Raw genomic sequence first — 17,074 nt, 5'->3', positions numbered from 1 at the left:
AGTTATAATACAAAAAAAAAAAAGATGTAAAGATAACTTAAGGTTCCTGCAGCTAGACAAAAAACTTGATGTAGTTTCTGAAGGTAATGTGGGAGATATCCTGCATGGGGATGGAAATCAGGAAATTAAGGAGGAAAATAATATTTTGAGCAGAGCACACAACAAGCATGAAAGAAACCTTGCCAAACTAACCTCTCCTTCTCATTATTTTATATACAGTGTTTTATTGTAGTTATCAGATTATATGCCATCTCTTTCTCTAAACTTCAGCCCCTCTAGGTAAGGTACTACTTTGTCCACATTTGTATGGTAGCTATCATAGTGCCTAGCATGCAGTACATTCTTAATAAACATTTGCTAAACTGAACTGAGAAGCCAAAAGTTTAATACCATTTAAAAAGAAAAAAATAAAAGTTGATTCAATAAAATATTTCAACCAATGTGCCCAACACATACCAGGGTGTATTTATGCTATGATATTGATCAGCCCTGCTCTCTATGCCCTGGAGTTAGCCCAAAGCCTAGGCTGTCCCAACTACCTGGACCAGCTTTTTCTGTGTGTTCCAGCATGCTAAATAAACTTTACCATTTTCTATGTGAGTCATGACATGAACATGTTTGAAAGCATTAGACTAAACCATTTATGGTAGTTTCCCCTGAGTTTTATTACTTTGTCTTGGGGCAGAGAATATACAGAATAGCCCGCAGATGGAACAGGAAGAGAAGATACAGAATGAACAGGGGGTTAGAGACAGACTGGTCAACAGATGGAGACACCATTTCCAGAATAATTCTTATAGATTGGGATAAATTTTGTGGACTATACTGAAGTGAATGCGCTTTTATAAGGATGGCCACAGGGCCAAGCACAGTGGATCACACCTGTAATCCCAGCACTTTGAGAGGCCAAGGCAGTTGGGTCACAAGATCAGGAGATCAAGACCATCCTGGCAAACATAGTGAAACCCCATCTCTACTAAAATTATGAAAATTAGCTGGGTGTGGTGGCACATGCCTGTAATCCCACCTACTCAGGAGGCTGAGGCAGGAGAATCACTTGAACCAGGGAGTCAGAGGTTGCAGTGAGCCAAGATCGTGCCATTGCACTCCAGCAGGGTAACAAAGTGAAACTCCATCTCAAAAAAAAAGAATGGCCACTGTAGCAGATGGAACTGGTACCCTGTTTCACATCCCTTTGGCCCACTTTTGATTTCAACCACAGCTCATACATGGTCATTCTTATTTAAGTACAGAGTCATGACACACTAGCAATGACCCACCTCAAGAGAGCTCTGCAAGGTCTTTCTCCTTTGTGCCCAAGGGCCTTCTCTGAGGCCATAGGAGACCGAGCACAAGCACGGCCTGAAAGTTGGTGGGTGGCTAACACTCAATCATGACAGCAGGAGCCAGTGGGTAAACACTCAGCCTCTCCTCCTTCCAGTACAATTCCAAGAAGAATCCTCTGTGTTTCATGGGACTTGCCAGCAAAATTGAACCACTGTTGCCTACAACAGTGATCTTGATATTTTTTTCAGTATTGTTACTAGCTCACTCTCTCTACTACTTTACTGTTTATTTCTGGGATCATCTCCTAATATACCACCTGCTGCCAAGTCCTGGTCACAGGCTCTGCTTTTAGAGCAAGCCATACATGAGAAAGATGCAGTAATTTTGAGAAATTATAAATTTTGTGCAAATAGTAATAATTAAAAAAAAAAACAGACATGAGAACTCAGTATCTCAGTGCACAGTGGTATAGAACAAGAACTATAAAACAAGCTAACCCTGGAAGAAGAGAAGCCTGACCTAAGAACATTCTCTTACCACAAAAACATTTCCTCTGATTTCTTAAGGACAAGGAAGGTGAAAACAAATGTCATAATCTCACCAAATAAAATTTCTATTTTGTTGCATATGTACATGCATATAATTGTACTCTACAAAGTATGTGACATGTGCTATGTCATTTTCAGCTAAAATAGTACCTTCCTAACATCAAGGTTTCTTCTTACGTATTATCGTAGTTCACTTTCTCAAGGCTAGCTAACATTGCAGATGCATTCTGGTGCTCAGAGAAAGCAAAGCCAGGGACAATGTCTGACAAATTCAATAATAATTAATGAATAATTGATTGATTGGTCTTTTAATATGATTAGCTCTCCAGAAAGTAAACACTTTCTGACTTAACTGACTGAAAGCTGCCCAAGAGGTCTGAAGACAAAGAAGTTACACACTCGAGACTAAGCCAGGGGGAACTCCACATTGACTGGATCACAGTTTATAAGGGATTCCAGAAATATGTTCATATTTCAAATACCCTTAAAGAATCAAAAATTTAACTCACCTAGATATTTTAAACATTGGAATAAATACATAAGAGGCAAAAGAGGAAAAGACAGACATGAGTGAATGAACCATTTCAGTCTTCTTACATATTATTTACCACTTTTACTATCAAAATGCTGACCACACTCCAAAACTATCTCACAATTTTCCCATAATCCCTTAGAAATATCAATCCCTAGATAAGAAGGCTTGGCTTAAATGCTTCTATTATACCTTTGTTTACACATTTTGCCTATGCTGTATAACATTAAGATATTAACTGAGATATCTTTGCTTTAAATTTCCCCTCACTCAGAAAGCAGCAATAATATTTTCCTCAACCTAGCCCTAAAAGGAAGATCTTCTAGAGCAGAAAAAAGAGACAATTACTAGTTTTGTGTTCCAAAATGAACTCTAGACTCTAATAGTAGAGAAATCGCCTTGAATGCTGTTTTAGTTTGCTAGGGCTGCTGTAACAAAATGCCACAAACTGGGTGGCTTAAACAACAGACATGTATTTCTTATAGTTCTGGAGGCTGGAAGTCCAAGATCAAGGTGTCAGCAGACTTGGTTTCTTCTGAGGCCTGTTTTGTCTTGTAGATGGCTGCCTTCTCACTGTGGCTTCACATGGTCTTTCTTTCTCACTGTGTCCTCACATACTCTTTTTGCATCCCTGCTATATCTTTATGTGTCAAATTTTCTTTTCTTATAAGGACACCAGACAGATTGGATCTGGGCCAACCTTAACACCTCATGTTAACTTAATCACCTCTTCAAAGGCCCTATCACCAAGTATAATCACATTATGAAATACTGAGGGTTAGAGTTTTAAAATATGACCTTTGGACTGACACATTTGATTTTCCTTCTAAAAGAACAAAATACTAATTACAAAAAGGTTTCCAAAACGTTTGTTTGAAAATGGATACAGAGTCCCTGTTTCACATAGGGTTGCCAGATTTAGCAAATAAAAATGTAGAATATCAATTTAAATTTGAATTTCAGATATATTTGAATTTCAGATAAATTTTTAGTACAAGAATGTCCCACAATCTTTGGGGCATTCAAATTTAATTGGGCATTCTGTATTTTATCTATGAATGCTAGTCTCAGATAAACAGGATGAAGAGCATGACAATGAGCCTTATCATGGGTCCTACACCCTGTTCCATTGCAAGGTTAAATCCTCTGCATGGGAAACAACAGCACTCCCAACATGAGCTTGGGGATCCCAAAGCAGAGAAAACTAGTTCCTGATTCACATTAGGAATTCTGAGAGAAAACAGCTTTGCAGGGTGTCCTGTGACAATATGGGACAGTGAATAGAATAGGAACAGCAGGTCACATCTAGAGAGAGGGTCTGAGGTAGTGTCCCCACCTTCCCCCATCATAGTACACGCATCTTCTTTTTCTGTGGTTCCAAAACCAAAGGTTTCCTGTGATTGCAAGATAGGTACAGAAGTTGGCTGAGTGTGGAAAGGCAGGCCTGAAGTGGTCTCACGGTTTGAGTCAAAACTAAACATGTTTTGTACATCACTGTAACTGAAGCATTTTAGAGTTTATGCAGCAGTGGTGGTTACTGACAATGTGTCCAGAGGCAACCCAAAACCACCAGAGATGGTCTGGTCCAGAAAAATCCCTGTATATAGATGCTGTTAACCAAGGATCAAAATCCTCTCCCTAGACCTCTCAATAGCATGTTAGCCCTTCTGCAATTTAGAAGCCCCACACCCCCAAAAGAACAGTCAAAGTAAAAGGTAGGTATTAGAAAGTGACAGGCATTAAGTTTAAGCTGGAACTAGCTGAGCTTATCTTGAGTTTATCTATATTGTGTTTCCAACTCAGCTGCTGGCAAATCACATTCCCCATCATATATTATTCAAGTTGATTACTTGAAACTTAAAGCAAAACTTAACATTTATTTTAATTAAATTTTAATTCATTGCTCTACCATTTGCAATGCTGCCACTTAATATCTATCCAAGAGGAACTAATTTCATATTTTGAACATTTTTTTAAATCTAGACACAACCTTTATAAGAAGTTTCCTACCAAAGGACTTTGTCCCATTACATCCTCCCTCTCCACCGTCAAAAATAAATGCACACACACACACACACACACACACAACAGTGAAATGTCTAAGTAGGCTTGTTTTTCTTGTGGCAAGAGCAGGGTAGAAAATCAAGAGAGTAGAGAGTGAAGGTTTTTTTATTAAGAAATTTAAAGATTTTAAGATTACTGAAAAAAAAAAAAAATTCTTAATGCAGAACTACTGCCATCTAAAGACCCCAGCACAGTACTACAAATAAGTATTTGGTTTTATGTAGCTAAATGGCTAATATTTAAGGGCCATGGTTTTATTTTTAGGAATTTATATATTTCCTAATTTTTTTCAAATTAGTAAATGAACTTTTTTCTTCCTCCTTAAAGAAATTATGTGTGCCACAGAGGATATGTAGATTGACTTAGGTTATATAAAATGTTGAAAATATAATGTTTAATTATGTTTAATTAGGAGTATTTAGAAAAGCATATTTTAAACTAATGAAAAAAGAAATAGGCCATTTCCCTCCCGCTCAAAATCACAGTTTGGTGAATAATATTTCCAATATAGATGTTATAATACAGTATTATAAATTCACAAAAGATCAGTTAGTGAATTACTATGGAACCTATAGCTTAAGCTAGCTGATCACAAGTCACACATAAGGTTAAAGTTGCTAAATTTTAGTACCACCTTAATTAAAAGCCGGTCAACTGTAATAATGAAATTCAATTCTAGACAGCTGTAACATAACTTCCTATTTCTGAATATTTCTAAATTATTACATAACTCACAACTGCAAGAAAAAACAGGACATGAAATACTAAAAACAAAAAAAAAAAAACCTAAAACTTCACAGCATGGTATTAATGTTACACATAAGCAAAATTAACCAACTTTAAAAAGTCAACAAATAACATAAACCCAAGTTCATGCCCTTTACAGATCTTTCAAATAGCAAATATTTGCTACATTCAACACAGCACTGCTTAGAGTCAACTCTCCTTATTAACTGTCTTAGTTCAGACCGCCTTAACAGAATACCACACCATGTGTGGTTTAGACAACAAAAAATCATTTTCTCACAGTTCTGGAAACTGAAAGTCCAAGATCAAGGTGCTTTTTTTTTGAGACAGGGTCTCACTCTGTCACCCAGGCTGGAGTGCAGTGGCTTGATCCCAACCCACTGCAACCTCCATCTCCCAGGTTCAAGAGATCCTCCCACCTTAGCCCCCAGAATAGCTGGGACTCTAGGTGCCTGCCACCACACCTGGTTGATTCTGTATTTTTTGTAGAGACAGGTCTATGTTGCCCAAGCTGATCTCGAACTCCTTATCTAAAGCGATCCACCCAACTTAGCCTCCCAAAGTGCTGGAAGTGTGGCTCCTTACATGGCCTTTCTTCTGTGCTTGCAAACTCTGGTGTCTCTTCCTCCTCTTATAAGAATGCAAATCCTATTGGATTAGGGCCCTACCCTTATGGCATTATTTAACATTAACTACTTCCTTAAAGGTCCTATGTCAAATACAGACAAATTGTAGGTTACCTCTTCAACACATGAATGAGTGGGGGACAAAATCCAGTCCATGATACTCAGAAATTAATTGGTATCTGAGTAGAAGACTGAACTTGTGGTTGATAATACAAGAGCTGTGGCATTTTATTAGTAAATGTGATAAAGGTTTAATGTACAGGGAAAATGAAATATCCTTATCCAAAAATAAGCCTTATGAAAGAATTAAACTTAGTGTTTGTATTTAAACTCAGGGTTATGTAGGTAATGGCAGAAGAGAAGGGGACCATCCTCTATATTTCTGGAAGAGTCAGACTGAGGTTTGAGGTAGAAAGGAAAGGTAAGTGGAGCTTAAGAAAGAGTGCAAGCCTCCAGGATTGGATCATTTGCAAAATTCTCCCACAAAGTTTAAATGATGTGGACTCTCTAGTACAAGGACTGTTTGAGTAAACATGCAGAATATACATAATTTGCTATTCAACAAGTACATACGATTGTTGATGTGCAAGTAACAGCCAAATCTAGGCCCAGGACCACTTGGTTATAGATCCAGGGGTCTTTTTTTCTTAGGAGTGCCCCAGTTTGCTCTCTTCCTCCACTCCCAGTGAATTTCCTCTTTATAATTCAGCATACTCAAGAGGTTTTGTAAGGAGAAGTTTTTGCTAAGTCAACAAAAAAAATCCTTTTATACTCTTCCCTCTTACAATGAATGTACTAGTACATTTGCATTACTAAGGAAAGTCCCTAAAGTACCAACAGCACCTATTCTCACAGGAAACAAGATATTCCCCAAGGAAACCTCTGCCCTTCAATGTGGCATCTACCTGGAAGTTTGACTTAGGTAGCACTCTATTGCAGGGGGCAGGGTCAATGTTCCAGGGCCAACAAGCTTTTTCCAGCCTCTTCAGCAATCCAGCCTTTTCTCTTTTGGTTCACAGACACTGAAGACGTGCTTGTAGGACTTATCAGTGAATAGCTCAATCTTCTTGAAGATTCTTTACTTTTCCTATTCTAGAGAGATTTGTTTGGGGCTTTTAAGTGTTATAATGGAACAAGTTATCAATTTTATTCAAATAGATCCACTAGGTATAATAAGAGTCCCCCTACTCAATTGAACTATCTATTGCACTTAATTAATCCTCTGATTGGTCTATTAGCTTCAAAAGGATTAGAATTTGTAAGGGTTAAATGCAATTCTCAATCAATTATATTTTCATTATGTCACGACTATTGATTGTCCCATTGAACAAAGTGTTCCTTTAAACTTAAAACTGAAGCAATATAAACATAATAGATTTGTACTTTCTTTTAAAAATGAGGTACTATTTAATAAAGATCTCAAAGTGCTAGTCCTTCACATCCGGAAATCACGAAGAGAATTAAATATCCTACGGCATACATGACATGTAATGGATTAACTTTCTTTGCATCTAAAATGGTAGTAGGTACACAGTTCTTGAGAGAATTAAGCAAATCGTCACCTAAATTATTTTGTGCTCCATAAACCTTAAAACCAGTTTGCAAAAGTTTTTTCTGCAATAAGCTCTATATGTTTCTATGAAGTTTCTAATGTCTTCTCATAGAAAATTCTTCATTGCAATAACAAAATAGATGATCAAGTAATAACCAATATTGGTTTCTATAACCAGTATCAATTTGCAAAATGGTTCTTCGCTATGTCTGATACATTTATTTGCTAACACACTCCAGGGTATGAAAAGCTGAAAGGTCTCCCTTCCATTTTACCACTCAAGAAACTAAGGAATACAAAGTTTTTAGTTTAACCCACTATCAAAGATCAGGTGGGCAAAAAGACTTTCCAAATTTCCGGCTAACTGGGTCAGAGGGATATTAGCGGATGAATTTTTTCCACCATCTTACACTATTCCGCACACAGAAGTAAAAGGTCAGGTCTAACCTCAGGATCTCCAGGTTTCCGAGGGGCCCTGAAGGCGATGGAGAGTCCAGGTGAATTTTGTGGTAACCCTTGGGAAGGGCTAAAGGCCTACAGGTCTCAGCTGCGCAGCAGTGGCACCGCTCCTGGGCCCCTCCTGCCTTCTGGGCTGCTAGGCTTGGGGGACACATCAAGGGGCGCCGGTGTTGGGGTGTCAGGGGTAAGCAGCGCGAACGACCAGACTCCGGGCGGTGCAGGACGCCGGCCGTGCGAGGGGCGGGGGCTAAGCGTATCCAGGGGCGGTGCTGGAGGGCGCGGGAGGCGGGAGAGGCGGCGGCGCCTGGTGCCCTGGCAACCTCAGCCCCGCCCCGCCGCATCCGGCCGGGTCCCGTCCCGCAGCGTCCCGCCCGCCTGCTCCTTGCACCCTCCCGGGGCGAGGTGCTCCGCGTTGCTCCTCGTGCAGCGATGGCTCAGCACTTCTCTCTGGCTGCCTGCGACGTGGTCGGATTCGACCTGGACCACACTCTGTGTCGCTACAACCTGCCCGAGAGCGCCCCGGTGAGTGGCGCGGGCTCCCCGGGGCGCACTGCGCGCAGCCTCCATGGCGGCCGGGACTTGAGTTTCCTCCAGACTTGGGCGACTGCGGGCGCTGCTGGGGGCCTGTGGCCGCCGCGCCGTTCCGTAGAACACGGCCTCCAGCGGCGAGGCGGGGCGGAAGTGTGCAGTCCCCGTTCCGCGCCCTTGCCGTGGGGACCGGCACATTTAGCTCAGCCATTAGCTAATGCTGACAGGAGAGGGACAGGGAAGGAAAAGAACCAAGGAGGGGCAAATTGTGCAAGATCGGCCTGGGGAATCCGTTTCTAGGGCAGAGGAGGGGCGGGGTCACGGGAACTGGGGCTGTCCTTGAAGATCCCACATCGTGGAACTCTGCATGTCTTTCTGGACACCAGCGGATTGTGGAAACAGCCGCTTGAGTTGGGACTTGCATTTTTCTTGGCTGCATTTTTCTGTTTCACGGTCAACCACCCATCAGTGTTTAAACTGCAGTCTAGGGGAGATTCATAGTATATAGTGTAGTTCATTGGAAGGAACACTAATTGAAAAATCATTAAGGTCTTAGCCCTAATTTTATCTTCTATCAAGAGAAGAAAATAAGTATTTATTCCACACCGACTACGTGCTCCGTGCACTTGGAATACATTCACATCCCACCAACACCCTGCAAAGTTTGGGTCCTCACTGTGCCCTGAGGGAGGGGCACATGGAGTATGCCGGCTTCCAGACCTGTACGCTCAATTTAATTGTCCTGCCTCCCCTATTCCTTTGGTATCCCAATTCGCAAGGAAACTAATTTTGAAAAGTTACCAGAATTTTTTAGTCCAAGATCTAAGCATCCGTACAGAAAAAGCTGGTTATGCAGTGGTGAAAATGCAGACTTCTCAGCCAGACTGCCTAGCTTAGGACACCAGCTCCACTGTTACTAGCTCTGTGACCTTGAGCAAGTTACTTAATCTGTGCTGCTTCTCAGCTTCCCCATCTGTAAAATGGAGCTAATAATTGGAATTACCTCCTAAGATTGTTGCAAGGATTAAATGAATAAGCGATGTATAATGCTGAGAATAGTACCTTGGCAAAGACTAGCGTTAGCTTTTATAGCTACCACCCAAACCATTTGGAAACCTCACAGTTTATGGGTGGAACTCTGGATCACTGGTGCAGACATCAGCCAGGGCTGTGCCTCACTATGCTGATGTCCCTGCACTGGCCGGTTCAGGTACACTTAAAGGTCAAAAGAGAGTGGCTGCCTGAATTTCTCATATGTTTTCTATGCCCAAATGCTAAGTTGTTTTTTTTTTAAGCGTCCTTTTTCTGCTGTTATACACTTTTGCTTTCTTATTTTATAGGTCTGGTTTCCTTAGTCATATTGAGAGTTAAGAAGGCTTTTTTTTTTTTACTGCTTGATTCTTTGGCCACTGCTTCCCCTAGGTGTTTGATACATGTTTTTCTTTCCCCTGTGTCTTTCAAATCTCTTCCTGATTCACATTTCTGTGTGTCTCCTCTTTAGTTCCCTTCATTTGGAGGGAATATTATTAAACCACAGTCATGTTAGAGCCAGTGTTGTCCATGGGTGAGCATAAAATTTCAGATTATAAGATTCTCAAAGACAAGAGTTTTTTTTGTTTTTGTTTGTTTGTTTGTTTTTTTAACTGCAAACCTGGAGAATATGTCATGTTTAAAGCTTGAAAACAGTAACCTATTGAGTTTTGGATCATGTTTCCTGTGGAAATCTTTTTCTTAAGTCCCACAGTGTGCTGAGCACCATGCTAGAGCTGAGGATACAGAGATCAACACGCAGGCCTCCAGGCAGCCTCATGCAGTCGGCAAAAATGCAGAAGAGTTAGTCTCGGTCCTGTGGTGAGGGTAGTATGACCTGGGTCTTGCTGCATGCTGCCGCCAGTGCCTGAAGGGCCTTTTTGCTCTGCACAGAAGCTCTTCATCCCATCAGGCCTCATCTTAAACATCGTTCCCCTTAGGAAGACTTTTTGGCCCCCTAAAGTTTGCCCTTCCACTCTAAGCCCACCTTCAATTTTCCACAAAACCCTTCATTCCTCATTGCACATACCGCATGATATTAATGCTTCCTGTTTACTTGTTGGACTTCCTCTAGAGCCCAGAGTGATGGCTCCTTGACATCAGTATCTGTGACAGTTTCTTTTGTGTTCTGTGTGCTCTTAGTGTTGGACACATACTGGGCTCAATAAATAGACTAAATAAAAAACTGAATATATAATAGATATTTTAACAACAATATGATACAGCCATGATTCTAATAAGCATGCTGCTTATGTAAATGGATTTAACCCTTACAACGTCCTGTGAGGTAGATATTATCACCACAGTCACTGTTCAGAGAGCATTGAACAACGGGGCACAGAAGGGAAGTGTATCCAGGGCAACCGAGCAAGGTAGTCTGGCTGTGGATTTCTGCTGCTTCCCACCTTCCTGTCTGTATGGTGCCCTAAAACAGAGGAGAGGCCTGGAGCTGGCAGGTGAGGAGGTGGAGAGGCGTGTTTCACACAGAGGAGTTACAGTAAGGGCCAGTACCTGGAGGTGAGCAACAGCACCAGGAACTGCTGGATACAGACAAAAGGTGGCAAGTTGCAGGAGAAGATGGTAGAGAAGTCAGTGGGGGCTGCATCATGGAGAGCTGTGCGTAATTCTCCTTTCAGGCTCGTGGGCATTTAACAACTGCACAGAGTTGTGCAAACACAGAACTGAGTGTGTCCCCCTCACATGAGGCCTCAGGAAAGGCATTCTAGAAGAGGAGATGATACATGGTTTCTCCTAAGGTTGCAGACTCAGAAGTCTGATACCAGACAGTTAATGTAAATGTGTGAGTGGGAGAGTGGGGTCCCAAATATTGCATGGGGCATGCTTATATTTTCAAAAAGTGTTTTTTATTTGGAAGTCACATTTACCTAGGCATTTTAAATTTTATCTGGCATCCTTACATGGTAACTAAACACAATTTTTGGGCTGCATATGTACCAATTGGCAACTACTGTGGAGTTTGTATTATTATTGGCCCTGAGAGACTGTGAGGCGGTGACAGCTAAGGCTGGGAGAGGAATGTCACGGAGAGCCCTGTGCCATGAAGGCTTCTGGAGGGACTCAGTATACTCTGAGGACAAACTGCAAGAAGCCTTCTTCCTAGACCAGGGGTTTCAGAGTACAGATGCCCCTGCTTTTCTCCACACTGCTTTTCTCTGCTTCTCTTCCTTGTGCATTGGTCCCCTCTCTCCTGTTACAGAAAAATCTCCTCCACAAGGTAAGGAGCACATCTGTGGCTGACCCTGTTGCTATCTCTGATAGAAAGGACTCCTTTCCTCCAGGAAGAATTCCAGTGTTTTAGAATCATATGCCCATGTCTTAAACTAATTACTGTTGCTAAGGGGTGAGAAACTCCAGTTGTCCAAGACTAAATAAAGTGCCTCAACCAGAAGCAAATCTAAGATGTATAATACCTGGCTCTTAGGGACTTGTGAAAACCAATTGTTAACTATTCAGGAATTATGCAAGCAGGTAAACTGTTGGTGGCTTGAAACAGGCCATGGTGGGAATATTTACACCATGGAAATGGGCAGGCGCCACACATTAGAGCAATGTTTACACATCAGGGCAGTGTTTTTGTTTTCTGTTTTTTATTTTGTTTTTTTTGGTTTTTTTTTTTTTTGGTTGTTGTTTTTAGCAGCATAAAACGTAATAGCAAATACTTAAATTGGATTTGCTGGTGTGCCAGGCTCTACTCTAAGCATTTTACATCTGTTAGCCCTGCAGCACTGGTTTCACATCAAGCAGGATCATGATGTGTACTTTTTTATTGTCCATAGTACTTTGTACTACAGAGTGACTCAATGCATTTTTTATTGTTATTTGCCTTTTAGTGATTGAATGAAAATCTGTAAAACATGCAGGTCAGTGGTTTTAGTGTTCTCTGTGCTTCAGAGAGAGCCCACTGTAGCCTGTAGGCGTGGAAGCTCTGGGTAGTTTTTAAGAAGTGTCACCTGTGGTTCTGAATCACCACCAGAGTTGAGAACTGTTGATATATGGTATTAACATAATGTGGGTTGATTAACAGTTGACCTGGGTAAGGTCACATTGCACTGGATGGAAGTACATGTGTAGTGATTTTAATTAGCTTTATGACAGGGAGCAACTCGATTTGACATTTGACAAGGAGCCTTTGCTTTCTCCATGCTCATATCCTGACACTCAGACTCTGATGCCCCTACTCCACCTGTGTGCAGGCCCCTCAGTTTCTGAACCTGGGTTGCCCCCCATTCCCTCTACATTCACCTGTCGAACTGCTACATCTAAGCATCAGTGTAAACCTCACCACCCCAGGGAGATTTCTTCCACTCCTCCAATGCCCTCTTCTTCGTAAGAGTATGACATGTTATCAAAACCTGTTGTGGGTTAATATCTATAGAAGTGTCAGATTGTTCAGTGTGTCCTTTTGAACACTGCACAGGCCAACTTAAACCTGTTTTGCTCAGGTTCAAGTGTACCCGACACTGGCCAAGGAACACTCCGAGGTAGAATAATGTAGGGCCATCTACCTTTTGTGCGCTTTTTGTTTGGTATATACAGTTCTTTTAAAATTGAGCCAGCACTTAAAAACCAGATGTTTCACTGAAAAACCTAGCATTTTTTGTTGTTGTTGAGAAATAAGATCTGTCAGCAATCAGTAGAGTATTTATTATTGTAATTAATGTACTTGCTTCCAAAGGCTTTCTTTGTCCTTTTTCTTTAGGTTTTTTTTTTTTTTTAAATGGTTTTGTGTATGTGTGTGTGGAGAAATAAGAGTGATTTTCTGTATATGATAGCAGCATCATGACTTGTTTAGCCTGCCTGGTGCCCATGTGTATTTCACTCTGAGATTTCCGTGACATGGAGCCTTTCTGGCCAGAATGGACCAAGGATGGATGGATAGAGTCGTCTTCATCTTTATCATCTTAGTGATACATTAAATAAGTTTTAAAAGCTTTGTCAAGTCTTAAATTACTATCTCCAACACATTAGAATTCAGAAGTAGGGTTAATAATTGTCTTTGCTCATATAATTGTATGCTGATGGTATAATTTTGAAAGGGACAGCTACCTGGGTCATGCAGGGGTTGATAAATTGCTTGTGAAGGAGAATTAAACTGCAGAACTTCACAATTACAGATATTTCCCTCCTCTGATCTGCCTCCATCGGTGATTCCATTAGGTTTTTAGGTCTGTGACATTTAGAATGAATAGTGGGTGTTAAATTTAATCTCTTTTTCTTTCCTTTATTTGCAGCTCGTTTATAATAGTTTTGCCCAGTTCCTAGTGAAGGAGAAAGGGTATGATAAAGAATTGCTCAATGTGACCCCAGAGGATTGGGATTTCTGGTAAGTTCTTTTCTTTTCTTTTTTTTAAAGTCTGTACATCTCCCCTAGTTCTAATTGTTACCGATAAAGCTGTAATGCTTTCTCTTCTATGAAGCTAGAATGCAAAATGTGAAATTGAGTCAAAGGACAAATGTCTTCTATATCAAAAGCTTTGTATTTAATGAATTAAAGCGTTTTCTACTTTAAATAAGTGTAGACTTGCTTAATGTGAAAATTAAGAGCTTATATGACTAATTTGGATATTTTTATATGGTTTAAGTTTGTCATAATAATTTCACAGGTTATTAAGAACTGTTTCTCAAATTTACATCTTTAAGAAAAAGGTTTAGTTTACTACCCTTTAATTTAAGAACTGTAAGAGAAGATGGGGAATCATCACGTTTTGAGTAAGCATCTGAATTAGGACCATTGGTTTTGGTCATTTGGATCGACATTCTCAAAACTCTTACTGCCATTCCCTTTCTGGGTTAGGACTCAACTTCCCAAAGCTTCCTTTGTCTTCCTCATTTAGGTAACAACACAAACAAAAACACTAAGACACTTTAAACTGTTCAGTTTAAAATTAATAACAGGCCAGGCAGGTGTAATGGCTCACATCTGTAATCCCAGCACTTTGGTAGGCTGAAGTGGATGGATCATTTGAGTCTAGGAGTTGGAGACCAGCTTGGGCAACATGACAAAACCCCAACTCTGCAAAAAATAAAAAAAATAAAAAATTAGCTAGATGTGGCAGCACGCACCTGTATTCCCAGCTACTGAAGAGGCTGAAGTGGGAGAATTGCTTGAACCCAGGAGGCTTAGGCTGCTGTGAGCTATTGATCATGCCTCTGCATTCCAGTCTGGGCTACAAAGTGAGATCCTGTCTCCAAAAAATAAATAAATAAAATCAATAACAATCCTAAAACACATAATGTTGATCTAGTATACATTCTTTTGATTTTTGGTTAGTCTTTTTGGATGTATCATTTTTGTAAAAGGAAGAAACAGTAACATTTTACTGTAAGAAAATACTGACTCTGGAAATTTTACCCTGAACAAAAGTAAATAATGCTTCTAAAGTACACTGTCGTTTTTGTTTAATTCCTTTGGTATTTGGTAGCCATTTTACCACTTTGCTTTTATTATTCATAATAATAAATCTTTCTCCCCAAATCCCACAAGTCTTTTATAGTAAAGAACCTAAAACTTAATTTGACTTTCTTTTAGTGGCTTTCAATAATATGCCTTGTCCAGAGGGCAAGTTCTTGTAAACTGACCTAAATTGAGACAAATTCTAGAGTGTAGGAACGACTGGCTAAATGCTTAACTAGTAATATATAGATGTGTGTGTGTATATATTTTATTTAGTGGAAAACATTTGTACATTTTAACAAAGGTATGGGATGATGTTCAGGTTATTTTTTTCTCTTTAGAGTTTTAGATTTACCTTTTTAAAAGCCTAAGGATTTTTACAAACTAAATATGCTTTCCTTTGTTTGCCTATATAACAATATTCGTTTTATATCCACTCAGTGATGGATATTTAATTTTACAGTTCGTAGTTATTCTTATTTGTGTGATTAACATATCATTCCCCTGCATGGGAGAATTCCCCTTTTAACATTATGATGTTTGGAAAATATAGGTTGTTATTTCTTAGGTTAGCTAAATATATTAATTGATTGATAATCAAACTTTTCTATTTTAGTTGCAAGGGTTTGGCATTGGATCTAGAAGATGGGAACTTCCTTAAACTTGCAGATAATGGCACTGTTCTCAGGTAATAAAAATAGTTGCGAAGTCAAAACTTTGCTTTCTCTGGGACACTTTATTACTGCATGAAATATGACCCTTACAATACAGGTTAAATACGATTATTTTAATTAATTAGATAACATTATCTGTGTGCCTACATGTCTTTGTATGAATTGTTTGAGCCATTCAAATATGAATTTGTGAGGATTAGACTTAAAGGCCTAGTTCCTTTAAGTTTATCCCATTAAAAATATTTGTAGGAAATACAATAGAAAGTTTATAACTTGCTGCATCTCATTGACCACTCCTTTTGGCAAAAGAGCCCAGGAATTATAATGTTTTAGCTGAGTATGTAGATGCCTAAAATAAAATTGGGGTTCTTTTTGTTAAGGAAGAAAGAATGGGTATTGGGTATAGGTTGGTGTTGTATACCCACCACCCTTTCCTTCTCCATTTTTCTAAATTTGTCCCTATCATGCATGGGTCATGTTGTGTCCTATCTCCTTTTGGAAGCTTTTCTGGACTGTTCCAAGTCTCATCAACCTCTCCCTCCTCCCGCACGCCAGGCTGATTTTCTTTCCTTCTCTCCTCTCTTAGTGGGCCCAACCTCTTAACTGTTGCTAAGGGTATGGCAAGCAGTCCAGAAGCAGCAGCTATCACTGCTCTGTCTCTCAAAGGGCACCAGGGAGGGAGCATCTGTTTTTTCTCCAGTACTAATAGTACAGGCAAGCCAACATGGGTATGAAGCTATGCCGCTTATTACATATGCAAACAGGATCAGAATCAAAGGAGAAAACTCCCAGACCCCTAATATATACTCTCTTTTGATACATCATTCTTTTTGCATGATGTAAACTCCTTTCACACTTTCCCCCAGACCTTCCCCTAAGGTGCATCTAACTAAAGCAGGTGTAGTCCCACCTTTGGTATTTTGTAATTTGTTTCCATGTTTATCCCTCAGGCATCCAGAGATGGGATATGTGTAAATGCAGCTTTGTCTATGACCTTTAACTCTACTGTCAGATTCACAGTGTTCTTGGCTGTCTTCAACCATGGTTAAAAGAATGAAAAGCATTCTACAATTTTGTTTCTTTCTCTCCTTGCTTGTCTGTCTGTTCCTATCCCCATCCTCATCCTGCAAGGCCTGTCTCTCTCCATTCAAGTCCTGGCTAACCTTTAGTTTCTCCTGAATTTATTAGCGTAGCTCCTTGATGCTTTCTTCCAACCAGTATAGTAGATTCCTTGTCTCATCATATTTCTCATTCGGGATTCCTTGATCTTTACATATAGCTTTCTAAAATGCTAACCTCTTCATAAAAAAGAGCCCATTTGTTTTTTCTTATTTTATTTCTTTTTTCCTTCATATTATTTTGTTACTGCATTGTAATACCAAGAGAATAATATTCTCGATCGTTATCATTTCTCATAATAAACTACACTAAAATTTCAACTACAATAATCCCTCCTTATCCTCAGAGATTATCTTCCAAGACCCTCAGTGGTTACTGGAAATCACAGATAGTGCACATCCCTACATGTACTATGTCTTATCCTATAATAAAGTTTAATTTATAAACTAGGTACAGTAAGAAAATAAAAATAAAATATAACACTAGAACTCAG

General features: G+C 39.9%; 2 protein-coding genes across 2 annotated transcripts in view; one reads left to right on the top strand and one right to left on the bottom strand.

Moving 5' to 3' along the window:
- FRK (fyn related Src family tyrosine kinase) overlaps window positions 1-8,106 on the bottom strand; it is a 162,805-nt gene extending 154,699 nt beyond the window's left edge. Inside the window, exon 1 of the mRNA XM_032274389.1 lies at window positions 7,804-8,106. Within this exon, the coding sequence (XP_032130280.1) occupies window positions 7,804-7,970 (167 nt within the window). The 5' untranslated portion in view covers window positions 7,971-8,106. The remainder of the gene's footprint in view (window positions 1-7,803) is intronic.
- The window catches only part of LOC116548936 (5'-nucleotidase domain-containing protein 1-like), a 44,451-nt gene continuing 35,254 nt past the window's right edge, over window positions 7,878-17,074 (top strand). Inside the window, exons 1-3 of the mRNA XM_032274392.1 lie at window positions 7,878-8,337; window positions 13,626-13,717; window positions 15,405-15,476. Coding sequence (XP_032130283.1) covers window positions 8,245-8,337; window positions 13,626-13,717; window positions 15,405-15,476 — 257 coding nt within the window. The 5' untranslated portion in view covers window positions 7,878-8,244. The remainder of the gene's footprint in view (window positions 8,338-13,625; window positions 13,718-15,404; window positions 15,477-17,074) is intronic.

Source organism: Sapajus apella, unplaced genomic scaffold, assembly GCF_009761245.1.
Source record: "Sapajus apella isolate SASKATOON/1434 unplaced genomic scaffold, GSC_monkey_1.0 scaffold6, whole genome shotgun sequence".
Taxonomy (NCBI): domain Eukaryota; kingdom Metazoa; phylum Chordata; class Mammalia; order Primates; family Cebidae; genus Sapajus; species Sapajus apella.
This window is presented reverse-complemented; position numbering and strand designations above follow the sequence as displayed.